This window comes from Oryctolagus cuniculus, chromosome 15 (assembly GCF_051225735.1).
Source record: "Oryctolagus cuniculus isolate XC-2025 breed Fujian yellow rabbit chromosome 15, ASM5122573v1, whole genome shotgun sequence".
Lineage (NCBI taxonomy): Eukaryota > Metazoa > Chordata > Mammalia > Lagomorpha > Leporidae > Oryctolagus > Oryctolagus cuniculus.
Window position 1 is genome coordinate 14,196,364 of NC_142881.1, and position 20,002 is coordinate 14,216,365.

Here is a 20,002-nt window from a genome sequence, read left to right on the forward strand (position 1 = left end):
TAACACAGTGTTGATTGTGCCGCATCTTGACAAAGGATCTTGTGAACAATTGGCCAACAGCAGATGGTTGGTTCTGAGTTGCTTTTTTTTTATTTATAAAAGAAAAAATGTTTAGGAGTTGTCCTGGAAGGCACTGAACAGCAGGCTTCTTGCTACAATGAAAAGCAAACCCTCCTGCAAAGTTGGTTGGAGAGTACTTTAATCTCTTTGATCCTTGGATTTGTCATCTGTGATATGGGAATGGTAAGCACTCTTGCCTGGGAGAGTGTAATAATTAAATCAAAATCCTTCAGCACAGTAACTCAGCTGCCGCACAGTAATCATTTTTATCATTATTTCTTTCTCCTGGGTGGTCTGTGCTGAGGGGGTCTTTGGTGACCTTTACCCTGAGATTCATCTGGGCAGTGGACTTGGACTTCATACAGGTGTGCTGCTTTGCAGAGATGGGCCTCCGATGGAACCAGTCGTTAATGATTAGCTATTTAAAATGATGCCTTCTCCTAAGCATCTCTCTTTGACCACTTTTCTCAAAGGATAACTTAAGGATGGGGATGGATAGAGTAGGCCTCCCTCAGTGCATTCTGGGGCGAACCATCAGGCCACCTGCTCCTGTGGTCCAGAGGGCAGAGAGGCCAGCCCATCAGAAGGATAGTAATTCAGCTGTTGGACAATTGCTTAACCCAATTGCTGGGTAATAAACATGCTTAATAAAAAGGAATAGGACGTCTGTACCGTCGTGGCTGTAAATATGCTCTCTTGCTCTGGGTAACCTATGAGACTACCTCTGAGCGCACTGAGATCGTGTGCTATAAATAAACCCAATTTCTTATATCCCCTACTGACCTGTTATCCTTTGGCCTTGTAACCAGCCATGCCTCCTTGAAGGCTGTGCCTTGTGCGATAAAATTCAGCCAAAAGCTTCCCCCTCCCTGCACTTCACATCTCAGGCCTGAGAGGTGCCAGGTTCTCGATGACAATGTCCAGCGAGGAATCTCAGGATATGGGTGCTGGGTGGATGTTTGGGGAGTTCTTCTTGGGGTGGCTGTTCCCGCATGGCCCATGGTCACGGGTACCTCAGCTGTGACAGGAAGTGCTCCTCTCCAGGGCTCTCAGGGGAGCAGAAACTGCCTGGTGTGGCCTTTGACCTCCCGTGGCAGCCATGTCTGCAGAGTTGCTTCTGGTTTCAGGGTGAGGCTTGGCAGGACCCTGGTGCTCTGTCCCCTCTGTCAGTCTGTGTCCTGGTTCTAGACTGCCTGAAGTGGCTCTGTGTGTGACCCCAAGCTCTTATTTATTTTAAAGATTTATTTATTTGAAAGGCAGAATAATGGAGGGAGGGAAGGAGGGGAAGAGGGAGAGAGAGAGAGAGATCCATCTTTAATCAGCTGGTTCACTCTCCAAATGGCCTCAACTGCTGGGGATGGGCCAGGCTAAAGCCAAGAGCCTAGAACTCCACCTGGCTCTCCCATGTGACTAGCAGCACCCTAAGGACTTGGGCCCCATCTTCTGCTGCTTTCCCAAGTGCATCAGCAGGGAGCTGAATCAGAAGTGGAGCAGCTGGGACTCGAACCAGCACCCCTATGGGATATGGACATTATAAGTGGCAGTCTAACCCACTGCACCACAACGCCAGGCCCTGATCCTGAGCTTCTTACCATGTCTTAAAACCTTCCTTATCTTGTTAGCAGGATGATGAGAGCTATTTCAGAGGGCTGATGCAAGGATTGTGAGGGGTAACGATTAGAACTTACGGCTAGGAGTCAGTATGCGTGGGTGTTGAAGTGAGATTGACTGGGTTCAAATCTCAGCACACTCCTGGCTGAGGAAACTCGGGAAAGTCACAGCCACTCCTAACCCCTCTCTGTTCCCCATCTGTGCCAAAGGGAAGTGCCTCCCCCAGTCACCAGGAGCATTTGGTAAAATGAAGATGGGCCCGTCGTCAGTGGCGGCTGTCGGGAACATTAGTGCTTGGTCATCATCGTTAATCTACTTGGGTTTCCCATGTTTTCAAGGCTATTTTTCTCTGGTGACAAAAAGCATATATTTTTAAATTAAAATAAGATGTGGTTTTTTTGGTAGCACCAAGAGTGCTCCATCTCCACAGCCACAGGGTGAACAAAAGCCCTGCCTGCAGCCCGTGGAGTTTTCTATCAAAGCTTAGCTGCCGCCATAAGTCACAGAACCATTACGGAGCCGCACTCAGCCGCCCATAAATGCATGGGAGAATGAGGGGCTTAATAAATATTATCTGATGGTGGTGAGGATGCGTGGCTGATGAGACAGGCTTCATGCACTTCTCATCAGGGCCAGCGATGAATCTTTTCTGTTGCTTCTGCACATTTGCATTTCCTTGCCAGGCAGTCCCTCCTCCTGGTCTTTACCCTATCACAGCTGAATATTCGCACTACAGCACACCCTCCACCCCCACCCGGAGCCGTCATTCGCACGTTGTTTGCATCATCTTATTGTTAATTGGGCATAATTTTCTAAATTACAGCGCCTAATTGCTTCTTGTCTGAATATTTTACTAATCAAGCAAGTTAACCATGAACGAACACATGCCATTCTCTGGTGTATTTTGCAACTTGAGTTTGTCCCAACGTGGGGAAAGGCAAAGGAAGATGTAAGAGGATCATGACAAGACGACAGCCCGGCCAGAGCACCCTGTTAAGCTCCATGCTGTATTCAGTGCCTGAACACAGTGCTTTTTACCATCCTGCCATTAGTGTTAAATTACAAGTGAGGGCTGTCGGCATCCTTTTATGCTGGGCTGGAGACGGACAGGGAAGCCCCGGGGACTGCCGAGCTAATGGAGGATTGTTGATGCAGCTTACTGCCCTGTGTCTCTTTCATTGCATCCATGTTTAAATCTCAGCGGTCACAGAAGACCACGAGCTGGTTCTGAACTTGATGCTCACTTGCCCGAGGAGCCTACAGTTTTACCTTTCCCACTCTTGCTGCCATCCAAAATTGACCAGAGACCGTCCAGCATCTGGGAGATTATCAACAGCAACCTGAATGTTATATGGACATCCATGTAGAGTATTACACTGGATTCTCTCAACAACCTACTGTTTAGACAGAGGGATGGGAGTATTAGAGCCAAGCTGATGGTTGAAACCGCAGGTTTAGAACCTGTCTGGTCTAAGTTCTTTTTCACCCTATTTATCAACCAACTTCTAAGCTGTAGGCAAAGCTCGCTACAGAAGCTGTTACTCTGCAGCCGTAACTGCTAATGCACAAGGCCCATGTTATGCACCAAGCAAGCAGGTTTCCCCTCTCCCCTCTGGAGAATGCAGGCTTTCAGGAGTCAAGTGTGTGTGTGCTCAGACTTTTTGTGCTGGTCGTTTGGTATTTTGCTTCTGTCATCTAATTAAACATTATATGAATGATTATACTAGGGACATTAAATAGCATAATTGGTTCAATGAAAACTAAGCAGCATACATTTCAAAAAATTACAAAAAAAAAAGCGGCTGGCGCCGCGGCTCACTGGGCTAATCCTCCGCCTTGCGGAGCCGGCACACCAGGTTCTAGTCCCGGTCGGGGCGCCGGATTCTGTCCCGGTTGCCCCTCTTCCAGGCCAGCTCTCTGCTGTGGCCAGGGAGTGCAGTGGAGGATGGCCCAAGTGCTTGGGCCCTGCACCCCATGGGAGACCAGGAGGAAGCACCTGGCTCCTGCCTTCAGATCAGCACAGTGCGCCGGCCGCAGCACGCCAGCCGTGGCGGCCATTGGAGGGTGAACCAACGGCAAAAGGAGGACCTTTCTGTCTCTCTCTCTCACTATCCACTCTGCCTGTCTTAAAAAAAAAAAAAAAAAGCCCTTGGATTAGCTGTGGGTGAGACAACTGTAGAAGAAAGATAAAAATGTAGAGAATCTGCATGGAGCTTCCTGTTGGTGTCCAACAAGTGTCACCTCTGTTTTAAAGGAACTGAACCTGGGGATGGTAGACCATGAATCACAGGTTTAGTTTACATAAGACACAGCACAGGAACGCCCACTGGTAGTCTCTTTAAAAATGGTGACCTTGGTCATATGGCCAAAGATCAGTAAATTAATGGCAGTTAGATTTTCAACTGAAGTTTCATACAAGTGTGCCCCTTCCAGGCGATTTCTCTGTCGCTGCCCGATTGACCACCATGGGCCCAGTCTGATCAGGTCCAGGAAGAGAGGGGCTGCTCCAAGCTTGGTGCTCAGCTCAAACTAAATCACACAGTTAAACTCGGACTGCCCCATGAACGTGAGGATTCGAAGACCTTCTAGATTCTAGGGCGTGTGTCCAGGTCACCTTCAAGGCTACGACCTCTGCATCCCCATCTGGCACTGCACGTGTGGTGCTGGAGGCCCCACCTATATTTCCCAACCTGGGTGTGAACCATGCTTCCTCCAGGTAAGGAAGCGAATGCAAGCCCTTGGAAGCCCACCTCCATTTTCTGACCAGGCTCAACCAGCCCAGACTAACAAAGCTGGCCCCTGGCACACTTCCTGAGACCCGCACAGAGTGAAATATCTCTACAAGGACATTTTAGAGTTTAATGTAATGAGAACCTTTTGGCTACGGTTCAGGCAACACAAAGGGAACAGTCTGGGGGAAGTAGGTGGAGGAGGCCTGCAGAGAAGGTCCCCAGAGACACAGCCAGCCCAGCTCCCCCTTGCTCTTACCACGGCCCCTGTTCCCTGCCTGGCTCATGCCAGGGTCCAGGGATCTCGGCAGAATTCAATTTGGAGGAAACGGATCCCTCCTGTCTGCCTCCCAGACTCTGAAAAACAAATGCCCAATCCCGGCGCTCCGAGCCGGCCCGGCCGATGTGTGCGCTGGTTTTCCGCAGCCCACCGCACTGCACGTGATCCAGACTGGTGATTGCAAGCTGTGCTACCAAGTTTATAGGAAAAGCACATCACCAGGGAGATGCGTTTCAAGACGGTGGCAGGGATTGTGGAAAAGCGGGCCAGCAATAAACCACGGTGCTCCTCGAAGTTAACAGACAAAACCTGAAAAGCTGCAAAGAGTCGAAGACTCTGGAACACTGGGCAGACCCCCAGGCTGTAGCTTGGATTCACTTGCAGGCAGCGGCAGCTTTTCCCTTTTTTTTTTTTTTTTTTTTTATGTGCAGAAATTACTTAGGGCAAATATGCATCAAGTCTGTAATAGAATTGTTATATAGTAAGCACTCCCCCATAAAAGCCTATAATCAGGTGAATTTGATTAAAGCACACGGCGGGGTGGGGGGAGCAACTCCGAAGCAAGTGGTTCTGCTCAGTTATCCTCAGAATTAGGTGCACACCCTCTTCCCTGTGTTTTGTCTTACAAAGAAACATCAGATGCAGAGATTGAAATTGAGAAACGGCTTCGGGTGTTCCAGACTTTTGCTTCTGGACTGTTTTTGGGAAGAATTCATGCAGTGGCTTCCCCTAGCAGAGGTCCAATTTATGCCGCAGAAGAGACTCGTATGCTAATAAACCGGTATTGACAAGTGTGATAGATGTCGCAAGGTACTTAGTGAGCGCTGCATAGCAAAGTTGATTGCATTTTACAGTCTGTGTATTTCTCTGTTTATTGCTTGTATTCTGTCATTAAGCAAACAGGTTCCTAATATAGCAAATCTCTCTAATCAGTAAAGCAAGGGAGAAAAGAACCAGAGCCTCATTAATTAGGACTCGTTGGCTGCAGCCTGGACAGTCTGTTGCTATTGGATTGGGCAGCTTCCTCTGGTTTTATTTTCTGGAGGTAGAGCAGAAAACGGTTTTTTCTTATGCACGGAGGAGAGCAGAGAAATGTTCCATGCCCTGCTGGCTGACAGCTGCCTAAAAACTCGAGATGAAACACTGGCTTCCCTGCAGAAACGGAGTCCTGGGGCAGCAGAGGCCAGGCTCCGGGCTGGTTGTGCTTTTAAGTCTCCGATTCCGTAAAACAGCAAATGTGCTACTCAGGAGCCTGACCCGTCCCCACGGCTGCCGAGAGCCTGCTGTGGGCAGAACCAGGGCGGGGACTGGGCTGAGTGCTGAGAAGTGGGTATATGTCTGTGTGTTCTACCCAGGGAAGCCCTGGGCACCAGGGCTAGCTTTCCCAATGCTAATCACTGGGTAAAAAGCAGGAGAGGCACCACACTGACTCCAGGTAGCAGAGGTTAACAGCATCTAATGCATTTATTAACCCTCTGGTGCCGGGGACTGGCGTGGTCTGGCCCCACAATGACAGTGCCCTGGAAATTCTATTATGTGACGTGCCTGGACTTGCGGATAACCGCCAGTGACAGTTTTATAACACAAGAGCAGCAGCTGCAGGAGTGACAAGGCGTGTGAAGTGCCTCAGGCACAGGTTTCCTTGGTTTGCTAGAATGTGGGGAAGGTTTGGGCCCAGGCTTCTCCAGGGCTCCCCCCACCTTCCCGTTCTCAAGATGCAAACCGCGAGGTCCTCTGTGTGTTGGTGGCGATTCCACCATCTCAGAACGTCTCCCGCATCAGCAGTGAGGATGCATACACTTTTTGTGAGATGAAATGATTCACTTTATCAATATATTGTAACAGTGATTCGAGTAGACTTTTAGAAGAAAATCCTTTTTTAAAAAGATTTATTTATTTGCAAGTTAGACTTACACAGAGAGAGGAGAGGCAGAGAGAGAGGTCTTCCATCCTCCGGTTCACTCCCCAGTTGGCCGCAATGGCTGGAGCTGCGCCGATCTGAAGCCAAGAGCTTCCTCCAGGTCTCCCACGTGGGTGCAGGGGCCCAAGGACTTGGGCCATCTTCTGCTGCTTTCCCAGGCCATAGCAGAGAGCTGCATCAGACGTGGAGCAGCTGGGTCTTGAACCGGTGCCCATATGGGATGCTGGCACTGCAGGCCAGAGCGTTAACCTGCTGTACCACAGTGCCAGCCCCATAGCCTCACCTCTTTTTAAGACATAGTAGAGGTTTGGTGTCCAGAAAGGTGGGGCAGGCTGAGGGCTGTGTTGGGGCTCTCCTACCCCGTCATTAGCTGAGCCCTGTGCCAACACTTCCATGTTACAGCCCAACCCTGGAAGGGGCGCTTCCAGATTCTGACTCCATGTGCCTTACAAAGTCTCAGAAGTTGGTTTGCTGTTTCATTTTCCTGGGGCCATCCCAATTCTCAACAACCAAGGCAAGGTTTGCAGTATGCAAGCGGTCTTTGAAGCGACCATTGCGAGGGGATGGGGGAAGCCCTGTAACTTTGTGTCTCTGCATTTACCATACCTGGCTTGCAAGACACAGTGATAGCTTGATGGTGTTTTCAGAAATGCCTTTCAAGTGTGGACACAACAGGTTTGTCAGCTGACATGGGCTTGAAGACCCAGATGTTCTTATGTAGGCGCCTACCCTTCAGGCGTCCCTGGGGACTTCCACAGGGTCCCAGACTCAAGAGCATGCAGCAGGCCGGAAGCAGCCGGGTCTGAATCCAGGGCCCGCCCTCCACCTGTGGCGTACGCTGTTGGGCCCATGCTGTCCCAGCTGCCAATTTTCCACCTGTAGTGCACACTGTCCGGTCCAGGCAGCAGAATCCACTCTGGCCTGCCTCTCATTGGAGTGAAGTTTTTAAAGCTCTCCCTTCCGCGTGCAGTCCTTTGATTCTGGAACCGCCGTGCCACCTGCCACTTCCGCCCCCAGGAACATTGCCCTTCACCTGCTGCTCAGACTTACGGCCCGCGGTGGCCGCTGCATCACGGCACGTTCCCGGGCACCGCGTCCTCGCGGGAGAAAGCTTGTGAACACGTGTAAGCAGGGCCTCAGAGACCTGGCTGTGGGCTTCTAGTCTCTGGAGTGCCCCGTGCCTCTGAGGGGTAGGGAGGTGTTGCACAGGAGAACAGGCGTTTTCCCAGAGCATCCACAGGGCCTGGCTGCCCCTCCTTCCCTGGACTCAGCCCCTGTCAGGTTATACCAACCTGAGTGGCCCTCTGGGCAAGGAGAGCTGGGGGACTGCTGCCCTGGCTTTGCTCAGGCCCCTGGGGCTGCAGGGAAGCAAGGCCAGAAGGTGCCCCTTTTCTGCACAGAGAGGCCAATGGGCTGCCCACTTTGAAGAAACAAGAGCCCAGATACCTCCTGGACTTGGAGCTGGGCTAACGCATTTTCCTGTATCATAGTCATTCCCGGATGCAGAGTGAGACCCTCGGGGATTAAGGAGGGCTCAGAAATCTGCCTTCTCCAGGGCATGGCTGGAAGCCCCTTCACCATCCTTTACTAATGGTGGAGTTGTTAGCCGTTCTACCAGTGCTGGAGCAGGTTCCTGGGTTCCTGGGGTGACTGAGAAGCATAGCTGGTGAGGGTCCCAGATGGTGCAGACGGCAGGTGAACCCTGCCTGCGGGCGCTCACCACAGTGTACGTGGCCGGGTGGAGGCCTCCCCTCGGAGCCTGCTGTGGTCCAGACGTGGAGGCGCAGCTTGACAGTGACTAGAAGTTCCGAAGGCACCTGCAGGCATACCGCGCCCCAGTCTGGAGGTCACGCTGCCTTCTCTGTGTACTTTAGCGAATGTGTTTGTTATACAAAGGATCTTAGCAAGTTCCTGTCTTTTGTAGATGACGGCTTAGGAAAGGCAGAATGTGACGTTTTAGGGCCATTTGGGTGTCTGGGCACAACTCCAATCTTGAACAGAAATAAACCATGTGAAGTTGTCCACATTGTTCTCTGGAGGGAGCAGTAGACCAGAGTCACTGTTCATAAAGAAGTAGGCTCGTGGGTCGGGCTCAACTCCTCTCTGGACCTTCCACGTGACATTTAGTGACCTTTGAACAGCTTGGGGATGCCGCCCAGTGCCTTACTTTTGATGCCTGTTTAAAGGTTTCTACTTCATATGCACAGCTGCCATATGCAAATACAGGCAAAGATGAGGATGCTGCCCCCCGAGGAGTGGGATGGTAAGGAATTACGCGGCGGTGAACCTGCTATCATTTTCAGTGAGTTGCAAGCGCCTTGCCATGGGTGCCAGCCTCACACAGCTGGCTGTCCAGCTCCTCCTCGATTCAGGTGTGATGCCTACCCAGGCCTTGTCCTGAGGCGACAGCGAGGTGGGGGTGTCACAGGCGTTCCTTGGGTGGACCTGGGAGGAGGTAGAGCCTTGGGGAAACACCATGATGCAGAAGGGAACGCATTTTCACCCAAGCAGTGCAGACTTGGTCTGCATCCTCACTCTACACGTAGAGTGCTGTGTGACCTTGGATAAGTCACTCCCCTGGGCTCTGATTGCTTTTCTTGGTAAAACAAAAAGGTTTGTACTGGGCCAGCCATTTTCACGAGTGTTTCCGTGGCCATTATTTGAGCAATGAAACCTTCTCTTCAACCAAATCTCAGGCAGAGGCCCCGTGGATGGTGGCTCCAGTTAAGAGGATTTACCAGGAGCTCAAAGTTTCCAGAACCAAGCTCCTTTGCAGCTTTCCCAGGGGCAGATTTCAAGGTGTAGGACTGGGGTCTGTAATGGCCTGTGAGGTTCATCCAGGCACCCATCCGCAACAACCCGTGTCTTAGTGCCCAGTGAGTGGCTTACTCAGGAGGGTAGAGTTCCCCCAGCCCAGGGACTATGTTGTCTTTGTTTGCCATATTCTGCCCAGTGTTGGAAAACAGGAGCATGGTAGGTGTTTGGTCACTTATTTATTCATTGCTCTAGTTAGCAAAGAAGCTTCAAGAAGGCCCCTCTCTAGTTAACTAATCAATGGTGATTAAAAATAGTTTTTATTTATTTGAAAGCTGGAGTGACAGAGGGAGAGAGCTTCCATCCTGATTCCCTCCCTAAATGCCCTTCAACAGCCAGGGAGAGGCCAGATGGAAGCCAGGATCTCCACCAGGCTCTCCAACATGAGTGGCAGAAACCCAAGTACTTATGCTATCATCTGCTGCCTCCCGGGCACACTGGCAAGAAGCTGAACCCGAAAGTGCAGCTGCTGGCATTAGAACAAGGTACACTGATATGGGGCACAGGTGTCCCAAGTGGTGGCTTAATCATTACCCCCCCCATACCTGCCCATGAGTGGGCATTGTCACTGCAACATTTTTAAGTAGGAGGAGACGCCTCCCAAAATCAACATTCAGAAATATAATCAGGTGATCAGAAATTTTTCATTAGTAATCTAATGCTGCCTCTACTGCCCCTACAGAAGCCATGGTTAGCTCCTAAGCTTTTGAAACAAGGAAGGTCTTAATTGAGCTATGGCACAGTGAGTAGCAGGTTTTGAAGACTTGGTATGAAAAAACAAAATGTAAATTGTCTTATTAAAAATATTTAGATTGGGGCTGGCGCCGTGGCTCACTTGGCTAATCCTCTGCCTGCAGCGCCAGCACACCGGGTTCTAGTCCCAGTTGGGGCGCCAGATTCTGTCCTGGTTGCTCCTCTTCCAGGCCAGCTCTCTGCTGTGGCCCAGGAAGGCAGTGGAGGATGGCCCGAGTGCCTGGGCCCTGCACCCGTGTGGGAGACCAGGAGGAAGCTCCTGGTTTCGGTGCTTCATAGCAGCCACTTGGGGGGTGAACCAACGGAAAAAGGAAGACCTTTCTGTCTCTCACTATCTAACTCTGCCTGTCAAAAAGAAATTTAGATTGGGACCTGTGCTGTCGTATAGCAGGTAAAGCCCCTGCCTACAATACCGGCATCCCATATGGGCACCGGTTCTTGTCCTGGCTACTCTACATCCAATCCAGCTCCCTGCTCATGTGCCTGAGAAGGCAGTGGGGGATGGCCCAAGTACTTAGGTCTCTGCACCCATGGGCTTTGGCCCAGCCCAGCCCCAGTCGTGGCTATTTGGAGAGTGAACCAGTGGATGAAAGATCTCTCTCTCCAGCTTAGATTGATTCCATGTGGAAGTGAGACTATACCGGGATAAGTAAAATATGTTGTGAAAATTGACTTCACGTGTTCTTTATTAGGCTGCTACTAGAAGACTGTAAATTATACAGGAGGCTCACCGTGGGGCTCGCGTACTTACTGCATAGCACTGCGCCGAACGTTGATTAATGGGTCGCCGGTAATTGCTCTTCCCCTGTTAGGTTTGAGTCTTTCATTTTCTTGTCTTTCCGCAGGCACAGAAGTTGAAATCCAATGTGTCAGGCAGCACCCACCTCTGCCTCTCTGATGTAAGTTGTGTTTCTTTTTGAGTCTCTGGGTCCCTGGAGGCAGAGGAGGAGAGAAAGTGTTCAAAGACAAAAAGGTCTCCAGTCCCGAGAAGGCTGAGCCCCGCCCACTCCGCGTCCACTGGCCCTTTGTGCAAGGTGCAGGTTTTGGATCCAGCACCCAGAGCTGTAACTGAGCGTGGGCCTTCAGAGCTTCGTCGGAGAACAGAGCCCCGCCCTAGTGCTGGAAGCCACTCTGTTCCAAGTCCCGGCACAGGGAGGATGCAGGACAGCTCCCAGTGCTCGCCCTCTAACCCTCACAACAACCCCAAAGGCAGACAGTATGGGTCTCACCCAGGTTCGTGGTTCTTTCTCGTGAATTGAAATCTCAGGGGAACCTCGGGTCGGCTTTGGTGGGTGGCTCAGCCAGCTAGGGGCGGGGTGTTGGGCAAAGGGTGCATGTATGCTGTGCTCTGGTACAAGGAACACACTCAGTGGGTGATAATGAAAACTTCCTTTCTTTCAGCGCGATTACGAAAAGGATGGTCTCGCTGGTGCTTCCAGCCACATAACCACAAAATCAATGGCTGCTCCTCCAGGCTGCGGTCTGAGCCCACTTCTGGCCCTGGTGGTAACTGCTCTGTCCACTCTGTTATCTCTATCTTTGGCAGAAACATCGTAGCTGCATTTAAAGAAAACAACATGGACATGTAAAAAGACAAAAAATCGAGTTATCTGTTTCCTGTTCTCTTGTACACCTCAAGTTCCGGTTTTAGGAGCCCAGTTGAGAAACAGTTCCATCCGACTGGAGCTTTATTTTATTTTATTTTTTTTCTTTCAAGAAAGCTTCTTGTGATCTTTCAGGGCTTCTGTTGGAGAACCTGAGGCAGTGCTACATTCCCAGCGGAGAAGGCTCTGGGGCACACTGTGTTGCCGAAGGACAGTGTGTAAATCTGATTGTAGAGCAATCTGGGGCCATGGTTTCCACGGCGGTGGTGGTGATGGTGATGTTCACGGTTTTGACTCTGACCAGCTGGAGAAGGATTTGCCACTTCAAAAGATCTGTATCCATGCAATGGCTTTGAGTTCTAATGACATAAACTGCAACCTAACATAGATGACAAGCCTTTTTTTTTTTTTTTTTTTTTTTTTTGTGCTACAAAGCGCAGATTCTCATGAAGAGTGAGCTTTGTGGAAACAAGCTTGTGCCAATGTTCACCTTTTTATATGTGCTAGCATTTTCCATGCTAACGTTTATATACTGTAAACAGTTCTGTATTTGCCTGCAAAACAAAAAAGCGCCTGCCACATCCAAATGTAGTATTGTCTCTTAGTCAACAGAACGTGGGCGCGACACTTCACAGTACCTGGATCATGGATCTCCTAAGCCTTACCTGAGTGTGAAGCCCTTAAGTAGCAGGTGTCAAACGTAGCCGAAGCATCGCTCTAGAATTCTTTACATTTATGAGGTTATATGTAGACAAAACAGTTTTACTACTAAGTGATTTCAACTCTCGGCTTTCTATATTTTGAAAGTAATGATACGGTCTTTGTTTTTTTTTTACTGATGGTTTAATACAAAATATGTGGAACTTGTTTTCCTCTCCTAAGTTAGCTCCAGTACTCACTTGACAACTACAACTCTTCAAGAGCAGACTTGGAGGGACCTCGTGGTCCAGAAGGAAGCTCTGTTGCAGCCTCACAGGGGGCAGGAGGAAGCAGCGCATCCCAGCGTTGTGTCCTGAAACACAAGGGTGCCCGCCTGTGAGCAGCCACGGCGCTGGCAAACGTTCTGCCATGTCTGATGGCAGCCTTGCATGGACACAACCCAGAAGCTTGGTATCACCTGCCACAGGCCGCTTTGATTGGGATGGGGCCAAGGACATGCTGCCCTCTGAGAGCAGATCCTGGCTCGAGGACACGGTTGTTTCCCGAAGGATCGTCTTTAAACCTGACCGTGACGTCTTGGCCGCAGTTGCATCTGGAGGGCCCGAGGGAACGCTTGCATCTTGTTTCTGTCCTCCGTGGCAGGTGGTGACCGACTACGCAAAAACGAGAGAAAGGAGGTTTATGAATCAAGAGCATCAACATGAGGCTTGGGGCACAGAGTTGGTTGGCACAGCGAAGCAGAACAGGACTCTGGGGATAAGGCAACCGGCTCTGACACCCGCATATCGTTCGTTGTTCTCTTCCTTGAAAGAACAGACCCTAAAGTGCACTTTGGATGCCTGGTTTTAGATGGTGACACTCAGAATCAGCAGTACACCAGTACTGGTGGCGCGCTCTCCCACACAGACAAGAGAAGACAGGGTTCTCTGTAGCCGCGTGCTGGGGAGGGGCTGGAGGAGCAACCCCACAGCGCGCAGGTCTTAGCATTGCCCTTTGCCCACTGAAGTTTGCCTTGAAAGATTCATCACACTACTGGGGGGAGGGAATCTATGAAATCCCAGGTAAAGGCATAGTCTTATAGCTCTCTTGGTGTTTGAAGTACATTTATAGCCAAATGTTAATAAACACAAATGTATAATACTCACCACCAACTTTTTTCACTTCCAAATGTTTTCAAGGGAAATTCATGAAACACCCAACTGTATTTGAGTAGCAAGATTCCATAAAGACTCTGAATAAACACATTAAATGTGTCAAAATATTTGGAATGCTAGTCATCTATGAGGGCCTGTCTCTTACAGAGCATATTTAGTTTGGATTAAGGTATCTCTGTGTATCTACTCTGGACTAATTGCACGTGGGTCTGAGTCTGTGTGATCCACTGTAGAAAACTATTGATTCCTTCTGCAGTAAACAGCAGCTCTAATTAGCTTCAGATGACCAAAGAGGAAACGGGAGTTCTGAGTGCTAACAAGGGCAGGCTTTATCGAAGAATGCGTGGATATGCAACACATAAATTAAATTTTGAAAAGCCTCATCCATCACCAACAGAGACCTCATTTTTCTTCAGAAATAAAAGCTATATTAGAGTTATCAAATCCTCCGTTTGAAAAATAAGTTGCTGATTAAATAAACTGGGAGTATCTTGTTCAGGGACCACATGTTAGAGATTTTACAAAATCCAGCCAAGCCAGTGCTTCTGCCAACCAGGATGTTCTCATTTTAACACGGTGACCCTGAAACACTGAAGCAGGCCAGTGATGTCGTCTTACCCGACTTCCTCTTGGAGTTTGTAAAAGCAAAAGTGATTTTCCTATCCTTTAGTCCCTATGTTGATGGACTGTCTCTTGACTGGCATTGGGGCCTCTTGCAGGAGGCATCTTGTTGTAGTTGATGCTGATTGAAACAAAGCAAGTTAGGCCCATGGAGCCCAGGACTCCCAAAGCAAGTCCAGCCGTACCCTACTTCTTTCAGAGAGACAGAGGACAGAGAAAGGCAGTATTTCCAGACTGATTAGAAGCACATTCAGCCCCCTTTGATGTGGAGTCTCTTGGACCAGTATGCATTGGAGTGTCGTTTCCAGAGAGCACATGAAGGAAGAAGTGCACAATGTAGAGAAGGCGCTCGGAATGCCAAATGCATATTTTTTCATATCAGATTTTTTTCAAGCCTCTAATAGAAAAAGTCTACATTGCAAATTCCATAGTTTATTTTTTCATTGAGCATAGCAAAGTGTATCCAGATAGTGATAGGAATGTGGGTTCCATTTAATTTTCTTAAAATACATTTCATTTCCCTGTAGTAAAAGTGTCTTAGAAGTTGTGGCTGTGTGGTCATCCGATGAAGGACAGGGCTCCTCTCCGGGGCCCATGGCCTCTGACTGGGCCTGCTCCTGGGTTGTGTGTGCTCCAGGGGTCAGGGCACCCAGCTCCATCTCCCTTCCTGCCTCAGTCAGACCCTCCCCGCCACTCCATCTGCCGAGTTAGGAAAGTGGAAGGCGGAAGCATTTTTGAGCCAGTGTGAAGTGCTTGGGAAACGAAACATAAGAGCAGTGGAAGTTTATATAATTAGCAAATTCTTTTCTTAGCACCCAACATAAAAACTATTTCCATTATTATTTACAAAACAGTGGCCTCGGGGGAGCTGTCTTTTGGAAAGTCTTCATTCATGTTGTTAGATGTGCGTGACTTACTCAGGCCCATGAACCGTGGGCTGGGAAAGGGCTACGTGGATGACACACGCCCCTCGCTCCTGGACTCCTCGCCCCGTGGTCCTGGGTGCTCTTGGCTGTAGCCAGCGAGACCTTGGCAGAAGCAAGGGCAACAGACTGGAGTGAATGAGCCCTGGCCCAGGCACTCTGACAGCAGAGAAGCCCGTCTGCAGAGAGCTTGGAGAACGCGGATGGAGAGCAGAATCGTGGTGCAAGAGGCGGCCTGAACGTGTCACGCAGTCTGCTGATGGCCCTTGCTGACCGGAATCGGCAGCGAAACAGCCAGCGTTTCCTAAATCAGGCAGCAGTTCCTCCACAGAAAGGAAAGCCAGGAATATCTGCAATTTCTTTTTGCAAAGTCTCGCGTGGAGCAGCTGGGGATTTTGCTGGCTGCTCTTAGGAGCTCCACTTTGCTCTGGTCCCCAAGACGCCCAGCGCTGTACACGTCTCGCCACACGCTGAGCTTGACCTGGCTTTTCTTCTCAAGAGACCACTCATCTAAGTCTCCCGACTGGAATTCTTTTCACGGGCCCCCGAGAGCCAGTTTTCACAGCAGAGGCCTGAAATCTCCGGTTCTTGCCGCTGCCTCCAGCTGGGAATGCATTAGGTGGGGCATTTCATTCCCCGAGGCCCGTTATTGGACGACAGTGGCCAACTCCACTCTCATTCATATCCGGAATGGACACCTTCACCACCCGCCCTTGTTCTTCGTGGCCTCCACATCTCACAGGGCCCCTGCCCAGCAAGTCCTCATCCTAAAACCACGATTTCTATCCGATGTCTGTTTAGGATGGAGCTGCCCCTCTCCGGAGCTCGACAATCTAAAGATGATCTTCATCCCCAACTAGGAAGTGCGTGTGCCTCTCCCTCCCGAGCCCACTCTTCTCAGCTGGGGGACGTCTTGTCTGCTACATCCTCACCGGAAGTCTCTTCTCCTCTCCAAGACAACACAGGGGTGGCTGGCCGGCAGGATGCGACATCTGCACTTCTGTTGGTTCCGAGACCCAGCCAGAGGGGTGGGGCAGGCATACAACCCCTACTTCCATAAACCGCCTGTACAGAACCCCAGCCTGCTAATTGTCATCAAGGCCCCGGCCCCCTGAGGTCTCCAAGCTCATTTGACCAGCACAGCTGCGACTTGGGCTGTGTGCCTCTGGCAGGTGCCACCATCAGCATCTTGTCCCACTGCCATGAGGAGTTTGTTTTTGTCCAAGGGCAGCTGCCAAACCCGGCACCAGTATCAATAGAAGGTTCTCTCTGTTTCCTTTGCATCTCAGGCTGGGTTTTCCTACCAATTCCCATTTTTGGGTTGTGGAGAGAGCAGGATTCTGGGGAGAAACCATCAGCTCTCCATTCATTCTGATGTCTTTGCCTGCTCACCAGCCTGCCCGAGCTGGAAGTGTGACCCATACTAAGTATTTAAACAGCACTGGATGAGAAGTTTTGGGATAGGGCTTTGTTGTCATACAGTAGCATGAACTGGCCCACTTGCATAACCCTGCTGGCATCCAGCTGTGTTTACCCAGGATTTGTCCTCCTGAGATTATGGAGGGACAGACACCTGGGACCGAGAATCTTAAAGCATTTGGACCAAAACAACTTCACATCTGGCCCCTTTGTTTCCCACCCAGGAGGAGCTCAGCATGGCCAGCCAGGCCCAGCACAGTCAGCCATCTGCCACCGAGGCCAAGACCCAGAGTGGGGTGGGCTTTGTGGGAAGTTAGCTCATAAGTATGTGGGCAGGAGAGATGGGCCACTCTCCGGAGGATATCCTCTCCAGAGGCCAAGTCAAGTGCTTGTCCATTGAGCACATTTCGTGAACGAGGGTTCCGAGTGCGTGAACCATCACTTGGAGCTCAAGTTCCCTGGTGAGCATCTTGAGAAGGTGGGGCCCTCTGACATCAGCTTAGGGAAAATGCGCATCTCTTCCAGATGGGCAGAAGCCTTTATTAGACATCCTTTAGACTAAATTCTTTTTATAAATAGTGCATGCACCTGTTTTGCAGGTTCGTCTCCAAGACTAAGTCTCTGTCCACATTTGTGTTATAGGAGAGCCCAGTGCACACTCACTGGGAGCGGCAAACATATGACCCTCTTCCTGAGCCTGAAAAACCACCATGGAGAACCCAGATGATCCCTGCTCTGGGCCTCTGATGGCTGCGAGCTTAGGCAGAGGGTACACAAGTGGAGTGGCCAGAACTGGCTGGTACCAGCCACAGTGCAGGCGGGATAAGACACTAGAAGTGCTTTAGCAAGGACAGAAGCAACAGTGCTCAAACACAGCAAAACGTGAATGTGCACAGTGACCCCGATGCCCCCCCCACAGCCCTAACATAGATCAGGGGAGTAGGGGGAGGTAGGATAAGAGCTGGAAAATCCAGTGGATGCTCTGGGTGTAGGAAACCCAGGGCTATCGCTTCCTATACTCAGTAAGGTCAGGTTGGTCACCTGGGGCCAGGCCAGGGTGACTGCAGCAGGTACAAGTGAGGGCGCTCTGGGCTGTGTCTGAAGTAGTAGGCAAGGCTCACATTTAATGCTGTGTGTGTGTGGGAGCGAGGGAGCGAGGGAGAGAGCGAACGAACCAGAGAGAATTGCTACAGGGCTGCATGATCCAGCATTATCCTCCTGGCACGCAAAGCATGCCTGATCTCAAGGTTGGGTTTTTATTTTATTTTAGCCTTAGCTGAAGGCATTTCTCAAATGTGGCCAAAAAAAAAGAGAATGGAAACTGTAGCACCAAACCCCATGTCGCCCTGCCTTATTCGGCCGTGGTCTTGCTGTAATCGGGCCTTCCTGATGGGCTGTTCTGGATTCAGAAGTAGCCAGCTGTCCTCAGAGGGTTGAAGAAATGGCTTCAGCACCCTGAAATCCAGGGCCTTACAGTTCTCCTAATTATCTGTCTTTTCTCTTCTTTTCCTTTCCTTCCCTGCGGGGAGTGGGGGAAGCACTTTTCGCCTCGGAGTTTGCTTTAAAGAGTTTCCCTGTCTCCTCTGTGTTATCCCTTGATATTGAAATTATTTTCTCTGTTTAATCCAACTCCTGCTGAGAAGCTGTGTGAGATTTAGGATGTGGGATTTTTTCTTGTACACTTTGGGATGCCGTTGCATTTCTTACTCTTGCCCCGAGGGTACGTCTCGACTTCTGCGCGTTCTGTTTCATGCAGGTTAACACCACAGGTGGGATGGAAGAAGCCTTCTGATTTCTAGGATATTTTTAGAATTCTGTCCTAAGCAAGGGGTAGAGCGAGCTTCATTGAGAAGCCTCTGGTTACGAGAGCCGTTCCCTCTGGGTCCCCACGTCCTGTCTTGTGTTGACTGAGGTTACACCTGTGGGCAACGATCCATCTGTCTCGCCGTCTTGTGCGTCTACGTTCACGAGGACACCTGTCCGTGCTCCTGGGCTCAGCCCCACGCTGCCTCCTCACACAGCTGTTTCTGCAATGTGCTCTCTGGCTGACACCCGCGGAAGAACAAGTCGTGTGGAAGTACAAGGTTTGCGACTTGGGCTCCAACAGAGGTTTTTAGACTTCTGAGTTTCCTGTTAGCTGAGCGCTCAGGCTCAACAGAGTGGGCGTAGTCCCTTGGGCCATCCCTCCACCCAGAATATCCCAATAAACATTTTCTTTTGTAAAAAAAAAAAAAAAATTGTGTCTTTTTTCTTCATTTATTAGAGAATTCATTCATGGGAAATCTGTGCACATCCAAGGAGCCTGGTGACAATGTCTTGGGGCTTCTTGACAGCAGATGAGGACAGGGTAGCCGGCACATGGGCTCTTGGGCCCGGGGGTCTCAACTGTGGCACTGGCGACATTGGAGGCCGGATCATCATTTGCAGGTCGGGGGTGGGGAGTGGTGGGTGTCAGGATTTGTACAGGGTTGATGTTTAGTAGCGTCAGTGGGCAGCTCCAGTCCCCACTCGTCATCAAAAATACCTTCAGACATTGCTAGTATCCCCTGGGTGGGGCAGAATTACCCTGGCACCGCTATCTTGGACCCAAGCGAATCACTCGGGGATACCACCAGGAGCTGGGTGTAGTGTAGAAGCCACATGTGCTGCTGGTTTACCTGCCCTCATCGTCCCGAGTCGCACTGGATGAGTTGAAGATCCTTCCACAAAGTGCATATTTTGATAGAAGATTAGAGACCTCCAAACTGATATTTTTTTAAACTCCAGCATCTTTGCTCAGTCCCGGGCCAGGAAGAATCACCTAAGGTCACCCAAGGCGGGATTTTGTGCTCTGAATTAGGATCATGGCAGTGGCTTCTCCAAATCTAAGCCCCTGTCTTCCCGGTGAAGTCATCAGCTCTGGCGTCCTTCTGTCAAGACCCGACTCCTTCATTTCACCACTGCTGCGGGCCTCAGGGTGCAACTTCCAATTGTGAAACCCGCCCCGGGTCTCTTGGGAGCTTTTTCACTCCACAGGGCCTTCATCCTATCTGGCGTCCCAGGCCTGCTTTCAGACGGCTGCGTGTAGAGCGATTTAGGTCAGACTGCACAGAGTCCCCAGGTTGGTTGGGATAAAAACGTGCGAGCATTTGGACCTGGGCCTGGGGTTTTAAAAGGAAACAAAAGCCCGGATCCAGGCAGCTCATGCAGCTCTGGGCTTCTCGGGGCAACCGGGGCAGAAATCCCCAAGTTCCTTCCCCGAGCCATGAAGCCCTGTGGGTTAGCGCAGGTGGGGCTGGGGTGTTCCCAGAGTCCTCAAGCAGCTGTGTGAACGGGGGAGGACTCGGTGCACTGAGTGCCCTGGGGACCCGGAGCGTCCGCCCACGGCCTTCGGTTCCCATTCTGATCTCCGAACACAGCCGGGGCCTCAGGATGCAGCTGATAGAAATTTTAGGAGGTGGAACAAGAAACATC

The 20,002-nt window shown here is 50.5% G+C and overlaps 1 protein-coding gene across 16 annotated transcripts in view; it reads left to right on the top strand.

Moving 5' to 3' along the window:
• GFRA1 (GDNF family receptor alpha 1) overlaps positions 1-18,786 on the top strand; it is a 232,134-nt gene extending 213,348 nt beyond the window's left edge. For all 16 annotated transcript variants that reach the window (XM_089313980.1, XM_089313977.1, XM_070057165.2 and 13 more), the window contains 2 exons: positions 11,014-11,067; positions 11,570-18,786. In XM_089313980.1, the coding sequence (XP_089170106.1) occupies positions 11,014-11,067; positions 11,570-11,725 (210 nt within the window). In that variant the 3' untranslated portion in view covers positions 11,726-18,786. The remainder of the gene's footprint in view (positions 1-11,013; positions 11,068-11,569) is intronic.
• The last annotated feature ends 1,216 nt before the right edge of the window (positions 18,787-20,002 follow it).